We start from the raw sequence: 17,576 nt of genomic DNA on the forward strand, positions 1-17,576 counted from the left end.
TCAGGCAGTAAGAGCAGTCATCTCATTGGCTCAGGCAGTAAGAGCAGCCGTCTCATTTACATTACATTACATTACATTATTGGCATTTGGCAGACGCTCTTATCCAGAGCGACGTACAACAAAGTGCATACCCATAACCAGGGATAAGTGCCCTGAAAGACCCTAGAGGGAAGTACAATTTCAACTGCTACCTGTACAACAAAGATAAGGACAAGGCCATTTTTTTTTTTTTTTTTTTTTTTGAACAAACAAACAAACAAACAGAGCAAAAGTGACCAAAGTTAACTATCCAAACACTGCTTACCTAGCCAACTAAAAATACCGATACACAAAGCAAGTCACAGAGACAACAATTAAGGTTCACAGGGAGGTAGGGAGGGATGGGGAGAGGTGCTGCTTGAAGAGGTGTGTCTTCAGCTTGCGCTTGAAGGTGGGGAGAGATTCTTCAGTTCTGACCTCAACGGGGAGTTCGTTCCACCACCGTGGAGCCAGAACAGACAGTAGTCGTGAGCGTGAGGTGGAGGTTCTGAGAGGGGGAGGTGCCAAGCGGCCTGTGGAGGCTGAACGAAGAGTCTCATTGGCTCAGGCAGTAAGAGCAGTCGTCTCATTGGCTCAGGCAGTAAGAGCAGTCGTCTCATTGGCTCAGGCAGTAAGAGCAGTCGTCTGGCAGACACCTAACCCCCAAATGCTCCTGACGAGCTGGTCGGAGCCTTGCATGGCAGCCAATCGCCGTCGGTGTGTGAGTGTGTGTATGAATGGGTGAATGAGAAGCATCAATTGTACAGCGCTTTGGATAAAGGCGCTATATAAATGCCAACCATTTAAAATGCCTTGTCCAGGACAGCATTATTCTCTGTTGTCTTGGGAAAAGCTGTCCAGTGTTGTAACCATGGCATGGCTGCAGAGTCTTCTGTGAGCTGGTGGATGTGTGTGAATGAGTATAAACTGAGTGGACCTGTCCGTTTGGCAGAGGATGAGGGCCAGGGAGAGTCTGGAGGGGTCATTCCAGGTCATCAAGCTGTTGAGCAGGAGGCCCACGCAGTGGCATCAGTGCATCGCCCTGGCGCGCCTCAAATTCGACAAGTACTTCAAGAGAAAGGTACGGGGACAACACCTGCTCAAGGGGTATGACTGCTGGGTGATGGGGGGGGGGGGGGGGAAGCAAAAAGTGCCAATTTGATGTTTGGTTGGCGATGTAGGGTGTTGTATGGATGGCCATTGTGGCTCTGGCTACATAGTGGAAACTGCCCATGAGCTCAGTCCTCTCCCTCTGTCCCTTTTAGGCACTGCAGCTCTTGCACTCGTTTCCAATTGGCACCAGGCTGAAGGATGGCAGTAAGTGCTTCACATTCACATAATGTTAAGAGACAGGGTGAAGAACAACTGACCAAACAAAAAATAGAAATGCATTCATTATAATCGAACCATGGAGGAGTTCAGGAAGGAAGTATGGAACGAATAAGACTAAAGTATATAACTGAGATGTTTTGTTAAAAAGGTCGTTTTAAAGGGATCTTCAACAAAGATCTTCTTATCTCAACAGGTTTGTTTTGGCAGTCTCCGAAGCGACCCCCATCCCCAATAGAGTTTGACTTCAAGGATCATTTGTAAATAGAAAAAGATTTCATTATAAAATCTGTAAATAAATCCTGTTCCGTTTTTTTTCTGTGGTCATATCTCTCATTCACGCTCTCTTTTTAATTCATAAGGCACTTCACATTTGTTGTCAGCACTGCCAGACTCTTTGCTACCATTTACAACATCCCCTGCTCCGAGAAGGTAAGCCATGCTATTGGCTACTTCCTTCTTCTTTTCCCCAGGCTTTCCACAAGTGTTTTGGAAAGTTATTCTGTTCTGTTGGAGGTATTGCTGTGCATTCCAGCCACCCACAGTAAATGTGGCTATGCTGTGCAAAAGGATTTTGATCTTTCCTGTAATTGTTTGCCTTTCTCTTGCTCAGCAACTATGTGTGTGTGTGTCTGTGTGTGTGTGTGTGTGTGTGTGTCTCTGTGTGTGTGTGTGTCTGATTTCTTCTACAGGACATGTCGCAGGAAGCAGTGGCCAAAATCCTCTCTGAGATTAAGGTCCCAGAATACACACCTGCAGAGAAGGTACCTTCCTCAGAGTGCATTTCTACCTAGCAAGGAATATCATATGATAATTTAACAGTACTGCATATTTAAATATATATATGATGTAGCAGGCCCCTGCTCTTGCTAGTTTTGCGATAATGAGCAGTTTCCTGTCCACGGGATGCATCACAGCGCATCGAGACAGACGAGTCCGCCAAGAAACCAGACCACATGAAGCTGACCGTCAGCAGCGAGGAGGAGAGGGAGGCTATCAGCCAACTGGAGGGGGCTATCGCTTCTAACGCGGTTACCCCAGGTACTGTCTTTTACTGCCCCCGACTGACACTGTCACCCCCAGGTACTCTCATACACCCTCCCTACCACCCCGCTAACTCAGTTACCCCAGGTACTGTCTTTTACTGCCCCCGACTGACACTTTCACCCCCAGGTACTCTCATACACCCTCCCTACCACCCCGCTAACTCAGTTACCCCAGGTACTGTCTTTTAATGCCCCCGACTGACACTGTCACCCCCAGGTACTCTCATACACACTCCCTACCACCCCACTAACTCAGTTACCCCAGGTACTGTCTTTTACTGCCCCCGACTGACACTGTCACCCCCAGGTACTCTCATACACACTCCCTACCACCCCGCTAACTCGGTTACCCCAGGTACTGTCTTTTACTGCCCCCGACTGACACTGTCACCCCCAGGTACTCTCATACACACTCCCTACCACCCCGCTAACTCAGTTACCCCAGGTCTTTTAATGCCCCCCGACGTAGCCTGACTTGCTTGTCTGTACTGTCATTACTCACTCCCTCTGTGGGTCCTCTCCCCCCTGTCTGCAGAGCGCTTGCGCATGTCCCCTGTCCTGTTCGAGAAGGACGATGACTCCAACGGTCACATGGACTTTGTGGCGTCCGCGTCTTCGCTGCGCGCCTGCATGTACGGGATTAAAGCGGCCGACCGACTCAAGACCAAGCGTATCGCGGGAAAGATCATCCCCGCCATCGCCACGGCGACTGCTGCCGTTGCTGGGCTGGTGAGGATTTTGGGGAGTGAGGTGGGGGGTAGATGAGGGAGGGGCTTGTGTTGATGAGTGAATCCCTTGCTTTTCACACAAGATTAGATCCACTTAAGCCATAGTGTACTCTGATTAACACAATCAAATGAAGCTAAGCTGTCCATGTCTGTACAAAATGGCTGCTGTTCATCGCTCGGCTGGATTGCTGTTGTGAATATCCACCTATATAAATGGATTGTATGTGTAGAAATTTGTGCGAGTGTAATTCACTGTAGGGTAATATAGATCCATGCTGGGTGCTTTGTTCTTTTACCCCACTGCCAGTGGATGCTATATTCGGCAAGCAACCGATAAAAGATTTAACACCCGCTTAATTTAAGAATTTCACATTTGAGCACATATAGGTCATTTCAATTACGAGGCTGATATATTAATTAAATTATTCCCATCCTTCTCCTCTAGGTGGCACTAGAGGCCATTAAAGTAGTGGGGGGCTACGACTTTGAGTCCTTCAAGAACTGCTTCTTCAACTTGGCCATTCCAGTGGTGGTGCTGACAGAAACTGCCGAAGTCAAGAGCACCCAGATCAGGTAGCGGCTCAGTGCTGTATCTGGGATGCCTTAGAGTGAGCCTTCGAGGCAGTTAGCCTTAAGGGACCTGCATTGTCAAGTACTTATTAATCCATTTTGTAAGTCCACCACTGGTTGTGACAAATGTACCAAAGATCACCAGCACTTTTCTACTGGCTTTTTGCTAATCATAGCCCTTCTATTAAGGGTGATCTGTGGCTTCAATGTAAATATAATGAACAATATTCTGCAAGGCAACTCTAGGTTCCTCTTAAATGCAATTTAAACCAAGACTGTGGTGTGTTAGGGGCCAGCAGTGCTTTCCTTGCATATAGTTGAATACATAGTTTTTTTCTGCATTTACCTTAAAACAAAAGTGAATGTGTAATTTCACTTTGAGAGGCATGTTGAGCTGGCGCTCAAGTAGGCTGCTCACAATCGTATCACAACCATGGATGTTTGGTTTGATTACTTTAAATTAGTTTTTTTCCAGGTGCATTAAATCAGTTGTTCTGCTGATGGATGATCCAGGCACTTATCCTACAATTTCCCCACAGAGAAAACATCTCGTTCTCCATCTGGGACCGCTGGACCATCCACGGTCACGAGGACTTCACCCTGTCTGACTTCATGAACGCAGTCCGGGTAATTTGCGTCCCTCCTGCAGCTCGGTTCTATGGCGATATGTTTGTTTGGGGGGAGCATTAAACTTTATCCCCGTCTTTCCCAGGAGAAATACGGCATTGAGCCCACCATGGTGGTCCACGGGGTGAAGATGCTCTATGTGCCAGTGATGCCTGGACACAGCAAGCGGCTCAAACTGACGTAAATGCCATCCTCCTGCCCGCCTCCATTCGCAAAACTGTCCTTCATTTGTTCACCAGTCTCAGACTGAACCCTATGTGTCTCTGTGCCTTCTCAGAATGCAGAAACTCATCAAGCCCTCGTCGGAGAGGAGGTATGTGGACTTGACGGTGTCCTTCGCTCCGGAGTCGGACGGAGACGAGGACCTGCCCGGCCCCCCAGTGAGGTACTGCTTCAGCCGGGAGGAGCCAGCTGAGAGGGCCTGACGAGCCCCGCCTCGCCCCCGGCCCCCGGCCCCCCGGCCCCCTGCCTCGCCCCCGGCCCCCCGGCCCCCTGCCCCGCCCTATGGACCACTAGGAGAGTAGCACTTGACATGACTGTACATAGTTTTTCTACCGGTTTATTTTACTGCATAGCTTCGTCTGTGCTGATGCTGATGCCTTAAACAATGTTGTGTTTCATGCGATACTGGTAAAGACGTGACATATTGATGATGGTGACGATGAAAATGATAAAATCAGTGTTGACACTTGGTTTGTTTGGGAAAGTTTCCAGGAGAGAAGAGAGAGAGGTGGGCCACAGGGGGAACTGATGTGTTCTGTTTCATTTTAATTTTGTTTTGTTTTTTGTTTTTTTCTCCGTTGCTTATATTTGTAACGGGTAGCGTAAGTGCAAATGAATGCCTCCGAACCACCAAAGATTGTCTTTTTTTTTTTTTTTTCTTGCCTTCAAGCGTTACAGTTTGCCTATTTGTTCAAAAAAGTGAGCGATAAAAAGAAGTGAGAAAGGGAGAGTGAAAAGATGCTGGACTGTGAATTCACTGCAAACTGTGTTGTTCGACAAGGCAGGAAACAAAGGGCCCCCTCCCCCCAGTCCAGAGCAGAGGTTTATAGAACACTTACGGATTTAAAGGGTCTCTGTAGCACATTAAAGTACGACATGCAGAACAGTCACAGACTGGGTGGAGCAGGGCCACATCAGCCACAGGAGCTCCTGTCACCTGCACAACATCGATCTGCATCAGTATCTCACAGCTATGCAGCCAACCAACATCCACAAACTCTGTTGAAAATGTAGGCCTTTTGATTGTTTTAAAACTTTTTGTTTTAATTTTCAGTAAGGTTGTGATTATTTATGACATTTATATATCCTGTCTATTTATTTGCTTGTAATTACTTGGCCTCCAACATGATTTTTGAGTATGGGAAATGGCCAGTGATACTAGTCAAGGACATTCTGTTGACAGTTCTGAGCTACATTGTGTGTATTGAGTTTCTCCAGGCTGTCCGGGCTCAACTTCTCCTGTTGTGTAAACCTCCTCATGTAGGTCTGGGACTGACAAGTGACTGCTGTGTAATGGAGCAACCTGCATGCTCTTAAAATGTGTAATTAAGACTTGAGCTAGATAAATGAAGAATTAATTGGTCCGAACTCTTGATAACGGTTCGGTTCTGTTTTTACTTTACTTAAAAAAAAAAAAAGTAAGAGCAGTGGTCAGCTTCTAGCTGTTGGCTGTTTCCGTGCCACATTATGGACACTATCAAGAGGACCGATCTTCATCTTTATCTTCATCCATCAGATCCTGAAATGCCACCAGAAGAGCACTAATGCCTGGAATGCTGCAGTGCTAACAATATAATGGTTTCATACTGTGTGCTATAGCCTGTCAAATATAACATACAAATGCAAATTAACCACTTTGCGCTGGAGGAAGCTGTATTTTCTCCTGAAATCAGTTGATGGTTCATACGTATGAATGCACCTGGCTTTGGATCGATGATGTTCTTGCTTGCAGTGCATTCACCCATGTACACAGACTTGCTCCTGTGTCTCCCCTGTGTCTGTAGGGGTTTCTATTGGCCAGTCCCTTTGAGCTTTTTTGACTTTAGTTGTCCACATTCTTGGTGCCTAACTCTGTGCTGATTCCCTGATTATTAGTCAGACAGTCAGACAACCATATTGCAGTATATTAAATAAATTGATCCATTGCATAAGCAAGTTTTACCTATTCGCTATCTCTTGGAAAACTTTGCTGTTTCTGAGTTCACATGGCAAAAAGGCATGAGATATGGGTAAATTACAAAAGAAAGCTACATGCATGGTGGCACAGTTTGGCTACTACCATAAAGATAGCACACCCCACTGGATTAACGTTTGGGGAGTCCAGTCAAAGGGGAAAGAACTGCCATCACCTGTGGCCACCAGTCACAGGGTAGAAGAGCTCAAAATCCACAATCCACAGTGGATTTCCACAACCTCTGAAACCTTACATGGGGCATTATCTTGGGTAGCTATAGATTCCTGTGTCACTCATTCTAAACAATCCTGTAACTTGTGGTCTCTGTAGAAAAAATCAGAACAAAACAAAAAAAAACAAATACAAGTGACTTTGAGCTCCTCGCTCATTCATTGCTCCAGTGAATGCTTGGGGATGATCCACATACATGTTTCACAAACAGAATCAAAATTGATGTCTAAAATATGCAGGAAGGGGCATGCAGAACAATGTCTGATGTCCTCAGTTTTCTCACCCGAAAGCGACCAACTGGTTTTGCACACATATTTACTGAGGTGTTCAGCTTCCTTGTTGTGAAAAGATGTCAAACAAATGAGTAAAACAAGTGGTATGATGTTCCTTCATGTGACAGACGGCTCAACAGATGCTCCAATAAACATTTGTTTTCATGAACTGACTCAGGACATGTTTTTTTCCATTCAGAAATGTATGCTTTGTAAATTCCTTTCAAAATATATCACGTACATATGAGAAATTATGAAAATAGCATTGAATGCATTTATAACACAGAGGGTTGTCTGGTATAAAAATATAAAACCAGAAATGTCATTTCTGTTTACATAGTTGCATTTTTGCCTTTCCCAAATGTGACAATCGGTACAAGATTTGAAGATATTGTTGCAATTTTATTATTGTACATTTTTAATATTAACTATATTGATATTAATATTGAAAGCAATGGAGTTTGTGAACACTGACTGACTTAAAATAAAAATAAAATAAAAACATTCCAGAAAACATACTCTTCATAGGGGTTAATGCACTTTGCTCTGAGGGACATACGTACAAATAAAATACAAATGAATACATGTTAGTTGCTGCAGCATCATAAAGTACATATCATGTTGGTTGCTATGGCATTGTAAAGTACATACCAAACATTAAGATATTAATCTAATGCATTCATTAACAACTGGGGCTGATTATCAATTGTTCAAAAATGCATTACCAAGATAATGTTTATTATGAGGTGATATTCCACTCTTTCCAACAACAAACGCTCCTCAGCTGGTGATACTCTTAAGTGTGTATTTCAGACACTGCCATAACCCAGAAGCCACTGTTCACGCGGCAGGGTTGTTATCTCACTCAATGGGCTGTGGGCTGCAGGTTCTCTTTGTGCATAGAGTGAGATGGGTCGCGCTGGGTGCAGATTATCGGTGCCAATCTAGCGCGAGGGATGGGCCTCACCAATATCGTAGGTTTTGGCGTTGGGTTGGTCAAGTCTTCAGGCACCTCTGAGTAAGACATTCATAATCACGCTGTGCAAGAACAGGATAAGCGTAGAAAGCTCATTAGCTGTTGTTTTCATGCTCGCAGGCTCACCTATGAATGTGTCGTAGGGCTGGGACTGTCGGTACGGTAGGACACGATACTCCATCCGGGTCAGAAAATAATCCAGAACGTCCTGGAGGCTAGGGACGGTCACCTGCCCCCCCGGGGGAAATAATCAACAGTAATTTTCATCAGTTGCTCTTTTTCGAAAGCACAGGGACCTGTCAGGAAGCCAAGACAGCAACTCACCGGCTCATTCAGCTCAATGACCAACCCAGAGTCATGTGACTGCACTTTATAGTGTCTCATAACCGGACCACTGGAATAAAAGGAACAAGAGGACATGGCTGAGTGAAGTCAATGTGCACACCTGTGTGTGCGTGTGTGTATGTGTGTGTGTGTTTGTGTGTGTGAAGGAGTGCCAGCCTCAGACCTGGACAGTATTTGTCTCATGGAGACAGCATAACCGCCGATGCACCCAGATGGCCTCAGGAGGATGCTGCCACACTGGGGATTGTCCTCCAGCATCTGCTCCGCCTCCATTCGCGACACTTCATAGAAGCACCTGAGAGACAGAGAGAGAGACATGGGCTTCAGTCCTGTGTCGCTTCTTTTTAGACTCTATGACACCCAAAACCAGACGAGAGTTGATTGAAGCCCGGTGAAAGCTGGATCTAAGCGGCATCTAAAGTGGTGATGAAGGGATAGAGTTTTTGAGACAGGGTAGGAGGGGCAGACTCACTGTGGTGTGACACTATTGGAGAGGGTGGGAGGTGTGGAGAGAGCAGGAGATCGCTGGGCAGTGCAGGAGACAGGTGAGGGGAGCTCACTGGTCCTGGTGCGCTCCTGCTCCAGGACCTGCTCCAGATTTAGCAGCTGACCAGGGAGCAGCTGAATCTTACTGGGTATCTTCAGCTGAAAGATTACCATAATCGAGTTAACCATAATTATAAGTAATTGGCTGGCATTTGTATAGCGCCTTTATCCAAAGCACTGCACAACTGAATGCTTCACATTCACCCATTCATACAAACACTCACACACCAACAGTGATTGGCTGCCATGCAAGGCACCAATCAGCTCGTCAGGATCATCTGGGGGTTAGGTGTCTTGCTCAGGGAGACTTTGACACACCCAGGGCAGGATCGAGAAAGCAACCCTCAGACTGCCCGACTACAACTCTTACCGCCTGAGCTAATGTCACCCCCACCATCATCATCATCGTCAAAATGACCATCATCACCTACACTCAGTGAGCGCTTCATTAGGCATTTATTAGACTTCTACTGCTGTAGCCTATCCAGTTACAGTTATGATGCCTTGTGTGTTCAGAGATGTTCTTCTGCATACCACTGCATACCACAACCAATAAAATGTGTGGCCATTCTCCTCTGACATCTCTTATTAACAAGATGTTTCTGTCTGCAGAACTGCTGCTCACTGGATTTATTTTAATTTTATTTATTTTTTTGCACCATTATTTGCAAACTCTAGAGACTAGTGTGTGTGACAATCCCAGGAGATCAGCAGTTACTGACATACTCAAACCACCCGATCTGCCGCCACCAACAATCATTCCACTGTCAAAGTCATTTAGATCACGTTTTTTCTCCATTCTGATGGATGATGTGAACATTAACTGAAGCTCCTGACACATGATTGTATGCATGGCACTGTTGCCACACAATCAGCTGTTTGGTGAGTGTAGATTCGCACTAATTAAACACATTGTACCAAAGCAGAATTATACAACTTCTAATACAGATGTCTCCTAACTAAAGATCTCTGTAGTGGGGGTAAATGGTAGAGAGTGAGGACACTAAAGAAAATGTTTTGATTTTGAAAAAAGTATAGAGGTTGTAAAATATGTTGTTTTTAGATTATGGCCTAAGAGAGAGGACCAGAGTAATTGGATGGGGCAATATTTATTGCTTCTAAGAATGCTGATGTCCTCTGACATCATAGCCACACTGATACCCTAATCTAGGCCTGCAATATATGGGCCTGACCTGCTGCATAGTCTGTCACTGAAGAAACGCCAGAACCACCAGAACCTTCCCACATTAATGCAATCTGTAATATTCAGTTGAAATCATTCATTGAATGGCCATATACAGTGGTGTGAAAAAGTGTTTCCTGATTTCTTATTTCTTTGCATGTTTGTCACACTTAAATGTTTCAGATCACCAAACAAATTTAAATATTAGTCAAAGACAACACAAGTAAACACACAATGCAGTTTTTAAATGAAGGTTTTTATTATTATGGGAGAAAAAAAATCCAAACCTACATGGCCCTGTGTGAAAAAGTGATTGCCCCCCCTGTTAAAACATAACTTAACTGTGGTTTATCAAACCTGAGTTCAATTTCTCTAGCCACACCCAGGCCTGATTACTGCCACACCTGTTCTCAATCAAGAAATCACTTAAATAGGACCTGCCTGACAAAGTGAAGTAGACCAAATGATCCTCAAAAGCTAGACATCATGCCGAGATCTAAAGAAATTCAGGAACAAATGAGAAAGAAAGTAATTGAGATCTATCAGTCTGGAAAAGGTTATGAAGCCATTTCTAAAGCTTTGGGACTCCAGGGAACCACAGTGAGAGCCATTATCCACAAATGGCGAAAACATGGAACAGCCGTGAACCTTCCCAGGAGTGGCCGGCTGACCAAAATTACCCCAAGAGCGCAGCGACGATTCATCCAAGAGGTCACAAAAGACCCCACAACAACATCCAAAGAACTGCAGGCCTCACTTGCCTCAGTTAAGGTCAGTGTTCATGACTCCACCATAAGAAAGAGACTGGGCAAAAATGGCCTGCATGGCAGAGTTCCAAGACGAAAACCACTGCTGAGCAAAAAGAACATTAAGGCTTGTCTCAATTTTGCCAGAAAACATCTTGATGTTCCCCAAGACTTTTGGGAAAATACTCTGTGGTCTGACGAGACAAAAGTTGAACTTTTTGGAAGGTGTGTGTCCCATTACATCTGGCATAAAAGTAACACCGCATTTCAGAAAAAGAACATCATACCAACAGTGAAATATGGTGGTGGTAGTGTGATGGTCTGGGGCTGTTTTGCTGCTTCAGGACCTGGAAGACTTGCTGTGATAAATGGAACCATGAATTCTGCTGTCTACCAAAAAATCCTGAAGGAGAATGTCCGGCCATCTGTTCGTGACCTCAAGCTGAATCGAACTTGGATTCTGCAGCAGGACAATGATCCAAAACACACCAGCAAGTCCACCCATGGTTGAAGAAAAACAAAATGAAGACTTTGGCGTTGCCTAGTAAAAGTCTTGACCTGAATCCTATTGAGATGCTGTGGCATGACCTTAAAAAGGCGGTTCATGCTCAAACCCTCCAATGTGGCTGAATTACAACAATTCTGCAAAGATGAGTGGGCCAAAATTCCTCCACAGCGCTGTAAGAGACTCATTGCAAGTTATCGCAAACACTTGATTGCAGTTGTTGCTGCTAAGGGTGGCCCAACCAGTTATTAGGTTTAGGGGGCAATCACTTTTTCACAAAGTGATGTAGGTTTGGATTTTTTTTTCTCCCTTAATAATAAAAACCTTCATTTAAAAACGGCATTTTGTGTTTACTTGTGTTGTCTTTGACTAATATTTAAATTTGTTTGATCTGAAACATTTAAGTGTGACAAACATGCAAAAAAATAAGAAATCAGGAAGGGGGCAAACACTTTTTCACACCACTGTAGGTAATGATGGCTGAAACTGGACAATTGAAATCTACACTACTGTTAGAAGCAGTTCCAGATTAAAGCGGAAGCCAACAATTTGGTTTTATTATATCGAATATGTAGATGGAGACTGTGACTTCCCAGATTTAACAATTATTTGTCAACAAATACAACCTTGTTGGAGCAGAAGTAAAAAAAGTATTTTTTTGAGGTTTTCAATCGCTAAGCTGGATTACCTCCTAACATATTCACGGATAGTGTCATTAAAAAGAGACTAAAACCATGAATATTTTCATAATATAATGGTGCTTAGCCCAGCTTTCAACAATATATGGTCAATTAATCTTAGCAGCTGATATAGAGTTTGTTTTGACTTATTTGTTGATTCCACCAGTTTACTGTAGACTGACTTTTCAAAGTATTTGGCGATTTAATTGAGAATTGTCATTTGTAATAATTATTAATTTAAATCACATACAATATATTTAATATGTAGGCTAAATGAGGGGTTCTAGCACACAGTACCACTTAGCACTGTGAATACTGAACATTCTAACAAGGGCACTGATTGTTGGAACCACTGGATTTAGAAAAACACATTATACTTTATCCTCGCTTCCCCGACAAGGTGCAATAGGAAGATGTGATGAGCTTACATTGGCAACGGTCAAGATGAAACCGCGCCATTCCTCAGCTGTGTTTGGGTCATCGATCTATGGAAGAGAATTTAAAAATAAATTATTTTTTCATTAAAAGATAAAAAGCAATTAAAATCCAGTTATACTGAAAGGATGGGATGGATCAGCTTCTTTTGTGTGCCAGATGGAGATCGGTAAAGCCATTTGAAAACACATCAATGTTTATCTGTTATATTCAGTCTAATTGTTCAGTTTTTTTCCACAAGCTTTTGTCCATTAGACAGATCTAACAATGGACTCAACATGCTATGAAAGGAACAAAAAAAAACAAGCAATTACTTTAATTTTTACTGGTAAACATAAATCATCTGGTTATATTGAATAGAGGCTTTAATTCTAGCCATAGTTTGATGTAGCTTTAGTCACAGTCTTATTTTGTAAAACGCTATTTTGTAATGGAAGAGAAAAAAATAATGGGAGAGAAAAAAAAATTCCCTGGACAATCAAGTGTTGCCAGTGACTCAGTGACAAAAAAGCAGAAGAGTAAATCATGTGGTAGACATTTCATAGTCAGACATGATAAGCCCTCTCTGACCTTAAACTTGACCTCCTCATCCTCTAGGGTGAGTGTGTAGATGGAGGGGCTGCCCCTAGGTCTGGGCGACTCCACATGCATCTCCTTCAGGTACTGCAGCTCCAGTTTTTCAGTGCACTTTAGGAAGGGAAAAAAATAAGGTCCTATTCAACTGGACATGCAGAATAAAAATGGAGGAGAATGCTTTTTTGTTTTCATTGAACCCTCTATGGTATGCGTCACAAGTGTGAAAGCTCCCAAATGTCCCTGTGCCTAAGAGGGGATGCACTAGTGTCCTCAATGACTTCAGGCCAGTGGCACTGACCTCTCATATAATGAAGACCTTTGGCTGGTCCTGCAGCATCTGAGGCCGCTGGTGGGTGATTCTCTGGACCCATTACAGTTCGCTTACTAGGCAAACCTGGGTGTGGAGGATGCAATTGTTTACCTACTGCACAAGGCATATGCTCACCTGGAGAGGCCTGGGTGCACTGTGAGAATAATGTTTTTTTCGACTTTAATGTAATTTTACCTTGCAGGCAAACTCACAGACATGCAGGTGGACCAGGCCATGACATGCTGGATTACAGACTATCTCACCCACAGACCGCTGTTCGTCCGGCTCCAAAGCTGCCACTCAGACACATTGGAATGCAACACAGGCGCACCCCAGGAAACTGTTCTTTCCCCATTCCTGTTTACAGTCTACACCGACTTCAGATTCAACTCTGCAGTTCACAGTTCTCAAACGACTCATCCATCGTTGGCTGCATCACTGGGGACAACGTGGATGAGTATAGGAGTCTGGTGGCTGGATTCTTTGGCTGGTGTAACAACAACCACCTGCAGCTGAACATCAGCAAAACAAAAGAGCTGGAGGTTTACTTTCAACAGAAGGGGAAGACACCCATCACCATCCAGGGAGAGGAGGTGGGAGTGGTTGAGTCCTATAAGTTCCTTGGGGTGCACCTCAACAACAAACTGGACTGGAGTGACAACTGTGGTGCACTCTACAAGAAGGGACAGAGCAGGCTGTACTTCCTCAGGCAGCTCAGATCCTTTGAGGTCTGCAATAAACTACTGCGCATGTTTCATGAGTCAGTGGTGGCCAGCCCATTTTTTACTGTTGTGTGCTGGGGAGGAGGCATTGCAGTGGGTGAGTCCAATACGCTGAACAAGCTGGTCAGGAAGGAGGCCTCTGTTGCAGGAGGGTCGCCTTGACCGTCTGGAGGACGTGGCTGAGGGGAGGATGAGGTCTAAAATCTGCTACATTCTGGGGAACCCAACCCACCCCCTCTATGGGGAGTTGAATGGCCTGAGGAGCAGCTGCCTCGCCCTGCCCAGGTGCTCGAAGGAGCACTTCAGACGCTCCTTTATTCCCTCAGCCATTCAGACGCTCCTTTATTCCCTCAGCCATTCAGACGCTCCTTTATTCCCTCAGCCATTCGTCTGTATAATGCCGCCTGCCATGGGGATTCCTCCAGTCGGCACGGTGGCCCACACTGGTCACCTCTATATGGACTATTTATTACTATGGACACCTTGCACTATTTATTATTATGGACTATTTATTATTATGGACACTTTGCACTTTTATACTTTTATTCTTTCATATGTTGACACACATGTCAACACATGTTGTTAACATACTGTATTAGTAGTTTTAGTATTTCTATCTATTGTGTTCCCCTATTTATTTCTATTAATCTCTGCTGCTGTGAGACTGAAATTTCCCTACGGGGATAAATAAAGAGCAATCTATCTATCTATCTATCTATTGATAGGGTTATGGAGATACAGAGGAACCTTTTGGAGATTGTCAGGATACCACACAGGATGTGGAGGATCACAGCACTGGTCTCTACCTCTGATACTATGTACTAGTCATCATGAACCTTAACTGCACTAATACTGTACCTGTATCAAAACATAGCTGGCCATAACATGCAAAGCACCACCATTACCAGCTTAACTCATTCAATAAATAGTCTAATCAACTGGATAAGAGCATCTGCCAAATGCCATTAATGTAATGTAATGATGGTTACAGTGGAGCCGCGCCATAAGATGAAAATTACTATTTGGAATAATATAATTGTTTACAATTTAAGCAATATTAGTGGTTCCATGCCATTTAGAACGCTTATACTTAACTCTGCCAGCCCAAGCTGCAAACAGAGATATGCAAAGTGTTGGCTTGTGGACTGCTTATTGTAAGTGGACAAGTTGTAACATCAGTCACAGTAACGTCAGTCACGGAAAATTACTTGAGTTTATAACTTATATAGTCTTTACAATATGTTATATGCAATTTTCTACTTCCAATAGTTTGAAGACTATTTTAAATCAAAGCTGACTACATTTTTTGCATGTCCATTTTTTGTAACATCATTTACGCAACAAACTTCTACCACAGCACAAAGAAGCACATAGCTAAAGATGAAATGACAATATTTCCATATCAAACAAGGGCCAAAAATAGTTAGCCAAAAATCTTGAAACTTAATAATAGTACAGTGTCAGCAATACAATAATACTTATCAGAAAACTCTCCAATTTGTAACATCAGTCATGACGGATTTGTTTTATTTTGTTTTGGAGGTCACATCTCCTCTGTTCTTTACCTTATAGCTTTTATCATCCATGTACAAGAAGATTGTAGATCCACGGAGCTCAGCAAAAAACTTCTTGAAATCCTGGAAGAGCCAAAATAAATGGCAGCAAAGCAAGATGAATATGTAGCAACAGATTAGAATAAGCTTTAAGACAAGATACAGTACATGCTAACAAATGACATGACATAAATATGCGCCACAAGAAAAAAAATAACAATGCTTCCATTGAACTAGAAATAAGCAAGGGTAATGATCATGCATTCCAAATTAATTATTCATTTTATTTCTCCCTTAATATATTCTTGTCAGGAGCTCAATATACATTCACTGAGCACTTTATTAGGTAGACCTGTACACCATCTTACTAATGCACATATTTAATCAGCCAATCATGTGGCAGCAACTACATGCATAATAGCATGCAGGCATGGTCAAGAGGTTCAGCTGTTTTTCAAACCAAATGTCAGAATGGGGAAGAAATGTGATCTAAGTGACTTTGAGCATGGTGCCAGGTTTGAGTATCTGTTGATCTCCTGGGATTTTCATGCACAGCAGTTTCTAGAGTTTGCAGAGAATGGTTTGAAAAACAAAAAAACATCCAATGCGAAGCATCATTAATAAAGGCTTCATTATAGACATACAATACACACAGATGATACAGCATGTTAAGATTCTGTGGTATACACTGTATGGGGAGACAGTGTAGTATTGTTTAGGAAACTGGACTTAATCAGCTATATAAAACATTTCTATGTAACTATATTTTGTGTAAATTTCTCTGGATACGACCACCTACTTTATGTTGACATCTATATTATAATACAGTAACATCGAAAAAAGAATTTACCAGAACTCAGAAGTGTTATTGCACATATGGCAGAGCTATGTAAACATAGACATTCAACTGTCCTTTTGAAGAAAGATTATAATATCATTACTATTGAATATCTTAATTTCACATCTTATCACGTTTTCTATTATCTTCATACTTACAATACAATGTTACACACACACACACACACACACACACACAAACAAGTAAATATTTGTTTTTTGAATTATTTTTCTTTTAAATAAAACAGCAACTAAATAAAATAAAAATAAAAACACTTGTGAATTCTCAATAAGTACAGTGAGTAGGATGAAGGAATTAAATCTTGATATTATTAGAACTATTTATGGAAAAGGAGGAACTTAGATCACTGATAACTGAAACTGAATAGGATTTTCTAAATGTTGTGTGTGGACATTACTACTTTTAATCCAAAGCTATTTACAAGTGCATAGGTTCGTCCATAGGTTAAAGCACTCCCAAAGATCACATCTGTACATCAGCTAAGCAAAAGACAATGACTTCAAATCTGAATCAAACATTAAACACATATACACATATTCTGAATATTAAAAGTTTAACAACCTTCAGGGGCATTCAAGGAACATTCATGCTTTCACATGATCACCATAGAACCGGGCCTTTACCTTCTCTCCTGTGTATTTCTTCAGCAGCTGTCCTGAGTAGTACATGGGCAAAGCTGTGATCTCCCCCCTCCTCTTCTCAATAGCTCTGGAAATTGAGTTTTGGGCTGCCATGCTGCTGAAGTTGGGCCGCCCAAAGTGACAGGAGATTTAGGGAATAGGCCAGATATTAGGAATAGGCCAGATATTAATAATATGCGCTAATTAACCTGCTGTCATAGCTGTGAGGAAGACAGAAGCCATGATCTGTAGAAGAATGAGAACTTTGGATTTCAGCCATGGGTCATAGTCACCTGTGAATCTGCAGCATAATAAAACTTTATTGCTACAGAACTAGATTACACTGGTTTATGAAATACTTAAAGGAGCACTGTCACATTTTTTTTTCAGTTGAGTTTATTTGGATTAAATGCTTAAATAATGTGTGTAGGGATTTTTAAAACCACTGTCAGTGTAGCCGTTTCCTAAATATGGGGCAAAATATCTAATGGCAAACATTGAACATGTTTGGCTTGAATCTCCA

The 17,576-nt window shown here is 42.8% G+C and overlaps 2 protein-coding genes across 3 annotated transcripts in view; one reads left to right on the forward strand and one right to left on the reverse strand.

The window, feature by feature from the left end:
• uba6 (ubiquitin like modifier activating enzyme 6) overlaps nucleotides 1-7,166 on the forward strand; it is a 20,621-nt gene extending 13,455 nt beyond the window's left edge. The window contains exons 22-32 of one of the 2 annotated variants that reach the window (XM_061245322.1): nucleotides 971-1,099; nucleotides 1,284-1,335; nucleotides 1,544-1,607; nucleotides 1,710-1,779; nucleotides 2,040-2,111; nucleotides 2,265-2,388; nucleotides 2,929-3,122; nucleotides 3,567-3,694; nucleotides 4,231-4,318; nucleotides 4,404-4,498; nucleotides 4,596-7,166. In XM_061245322.1, the coding sequence (XP_061101306.1) occupies nucleotides 971-1,099; nucleotides 1,284-1,335; nucleotides 1,544-1,607; nucleotides 1,710-1,779; nucleotides 2,040-2,111; nucleotides 2,265-2,388; nucleotides 2,929-3,122; nucleotides 3,567-3,694; nucleotides 4,231-4,318; nucleotides 4,404-4,498; nucleotides 4,596-4,743 (1,164 nt within the window). In that variant the 3' untranslated portion in view covers nucleotides 4,744-7,166. Of the gene's footprint in view, nucleotides 1-970; nucleotides 1,100-1,283; nucleotides 1,336-1,543; nucleotides 1,608-1,709; nucleotides 1,780-2,039; nucleotides 2,112-2,251; nucleotides 2,389-2,928; nucleotides 3,123-3,566; nucleotides 3,695-4,230; nucleotides 4,319-4,403; nucleotides 4,499-4,595 lie in introns of both variants that reach the window. The other variant, XM_061245321.1, reaches the window with a different exon arrangement.
• On the reverse strand, nucleotides 6,490-17,167 carry LOC133131625 (signal-transducing adaptor protein 1-like). The gene is made up of 9 exons (XM_061246996.1): nucleotides 17,057-17,167; nucleotides 15,587-15,658; nucleotides 12,984-13,100; nucleotides 12,407-12,463; nucleotides 8,791-8,963; nucleotides 8,482-8,613; nucleotides 8,298-8,367; nucleotides 8,100-8,202; nucleotides 6,490-6,515 (listed from the first exon to the last, which is right to left on the reverse strand). Exons 1-9 carry the CDS (start codon nucleotides 17,165-17,167, stop codon nucleotides 6,490-6,492), a joined length of 861 nt encoding a protein of 286 aa, XP_061102980.1.
• Between the last annotated feature and the right edge of the window lie 409 nt (nucleotides 17,168-17,576).

The sequence above is a fragment of the Conger conger genome, chromosome 6 (genome assembly GCF_963514075.1).
Source record: "Conger conger chromosome 6, fConCon1.1, whole genome shotgun sequence".
NCBI lineage: Eukaryota > Metazoa > Chordata > Actinopteri > Anguilliformes > Congridae > Conger > Conger conger.

Coding starts and splice junctions, on each gene's coding strand:
- LOC133131625 (XM_061246996.1), bottom strand. CDS start 17,167: ATGGCAGCCCAAAACTCAATTTCCAGAGCTATTGAGAAGAGGAGGGGG. Junction 13,101..15,586: donor TGGATGATAAAAGCTATAAG/GTAAAGAACAGA, acceptor CCCTTCCTAAAG/TGCACTGAAAAACTGGAGCT. Junction 8,614..8,790: donor TCCAATAGTGTCACACCACA/GTGAGTCTGCCC, acceptor TCTGTCTCTCAG/GTGCTTCTATGAAGTGTCGC.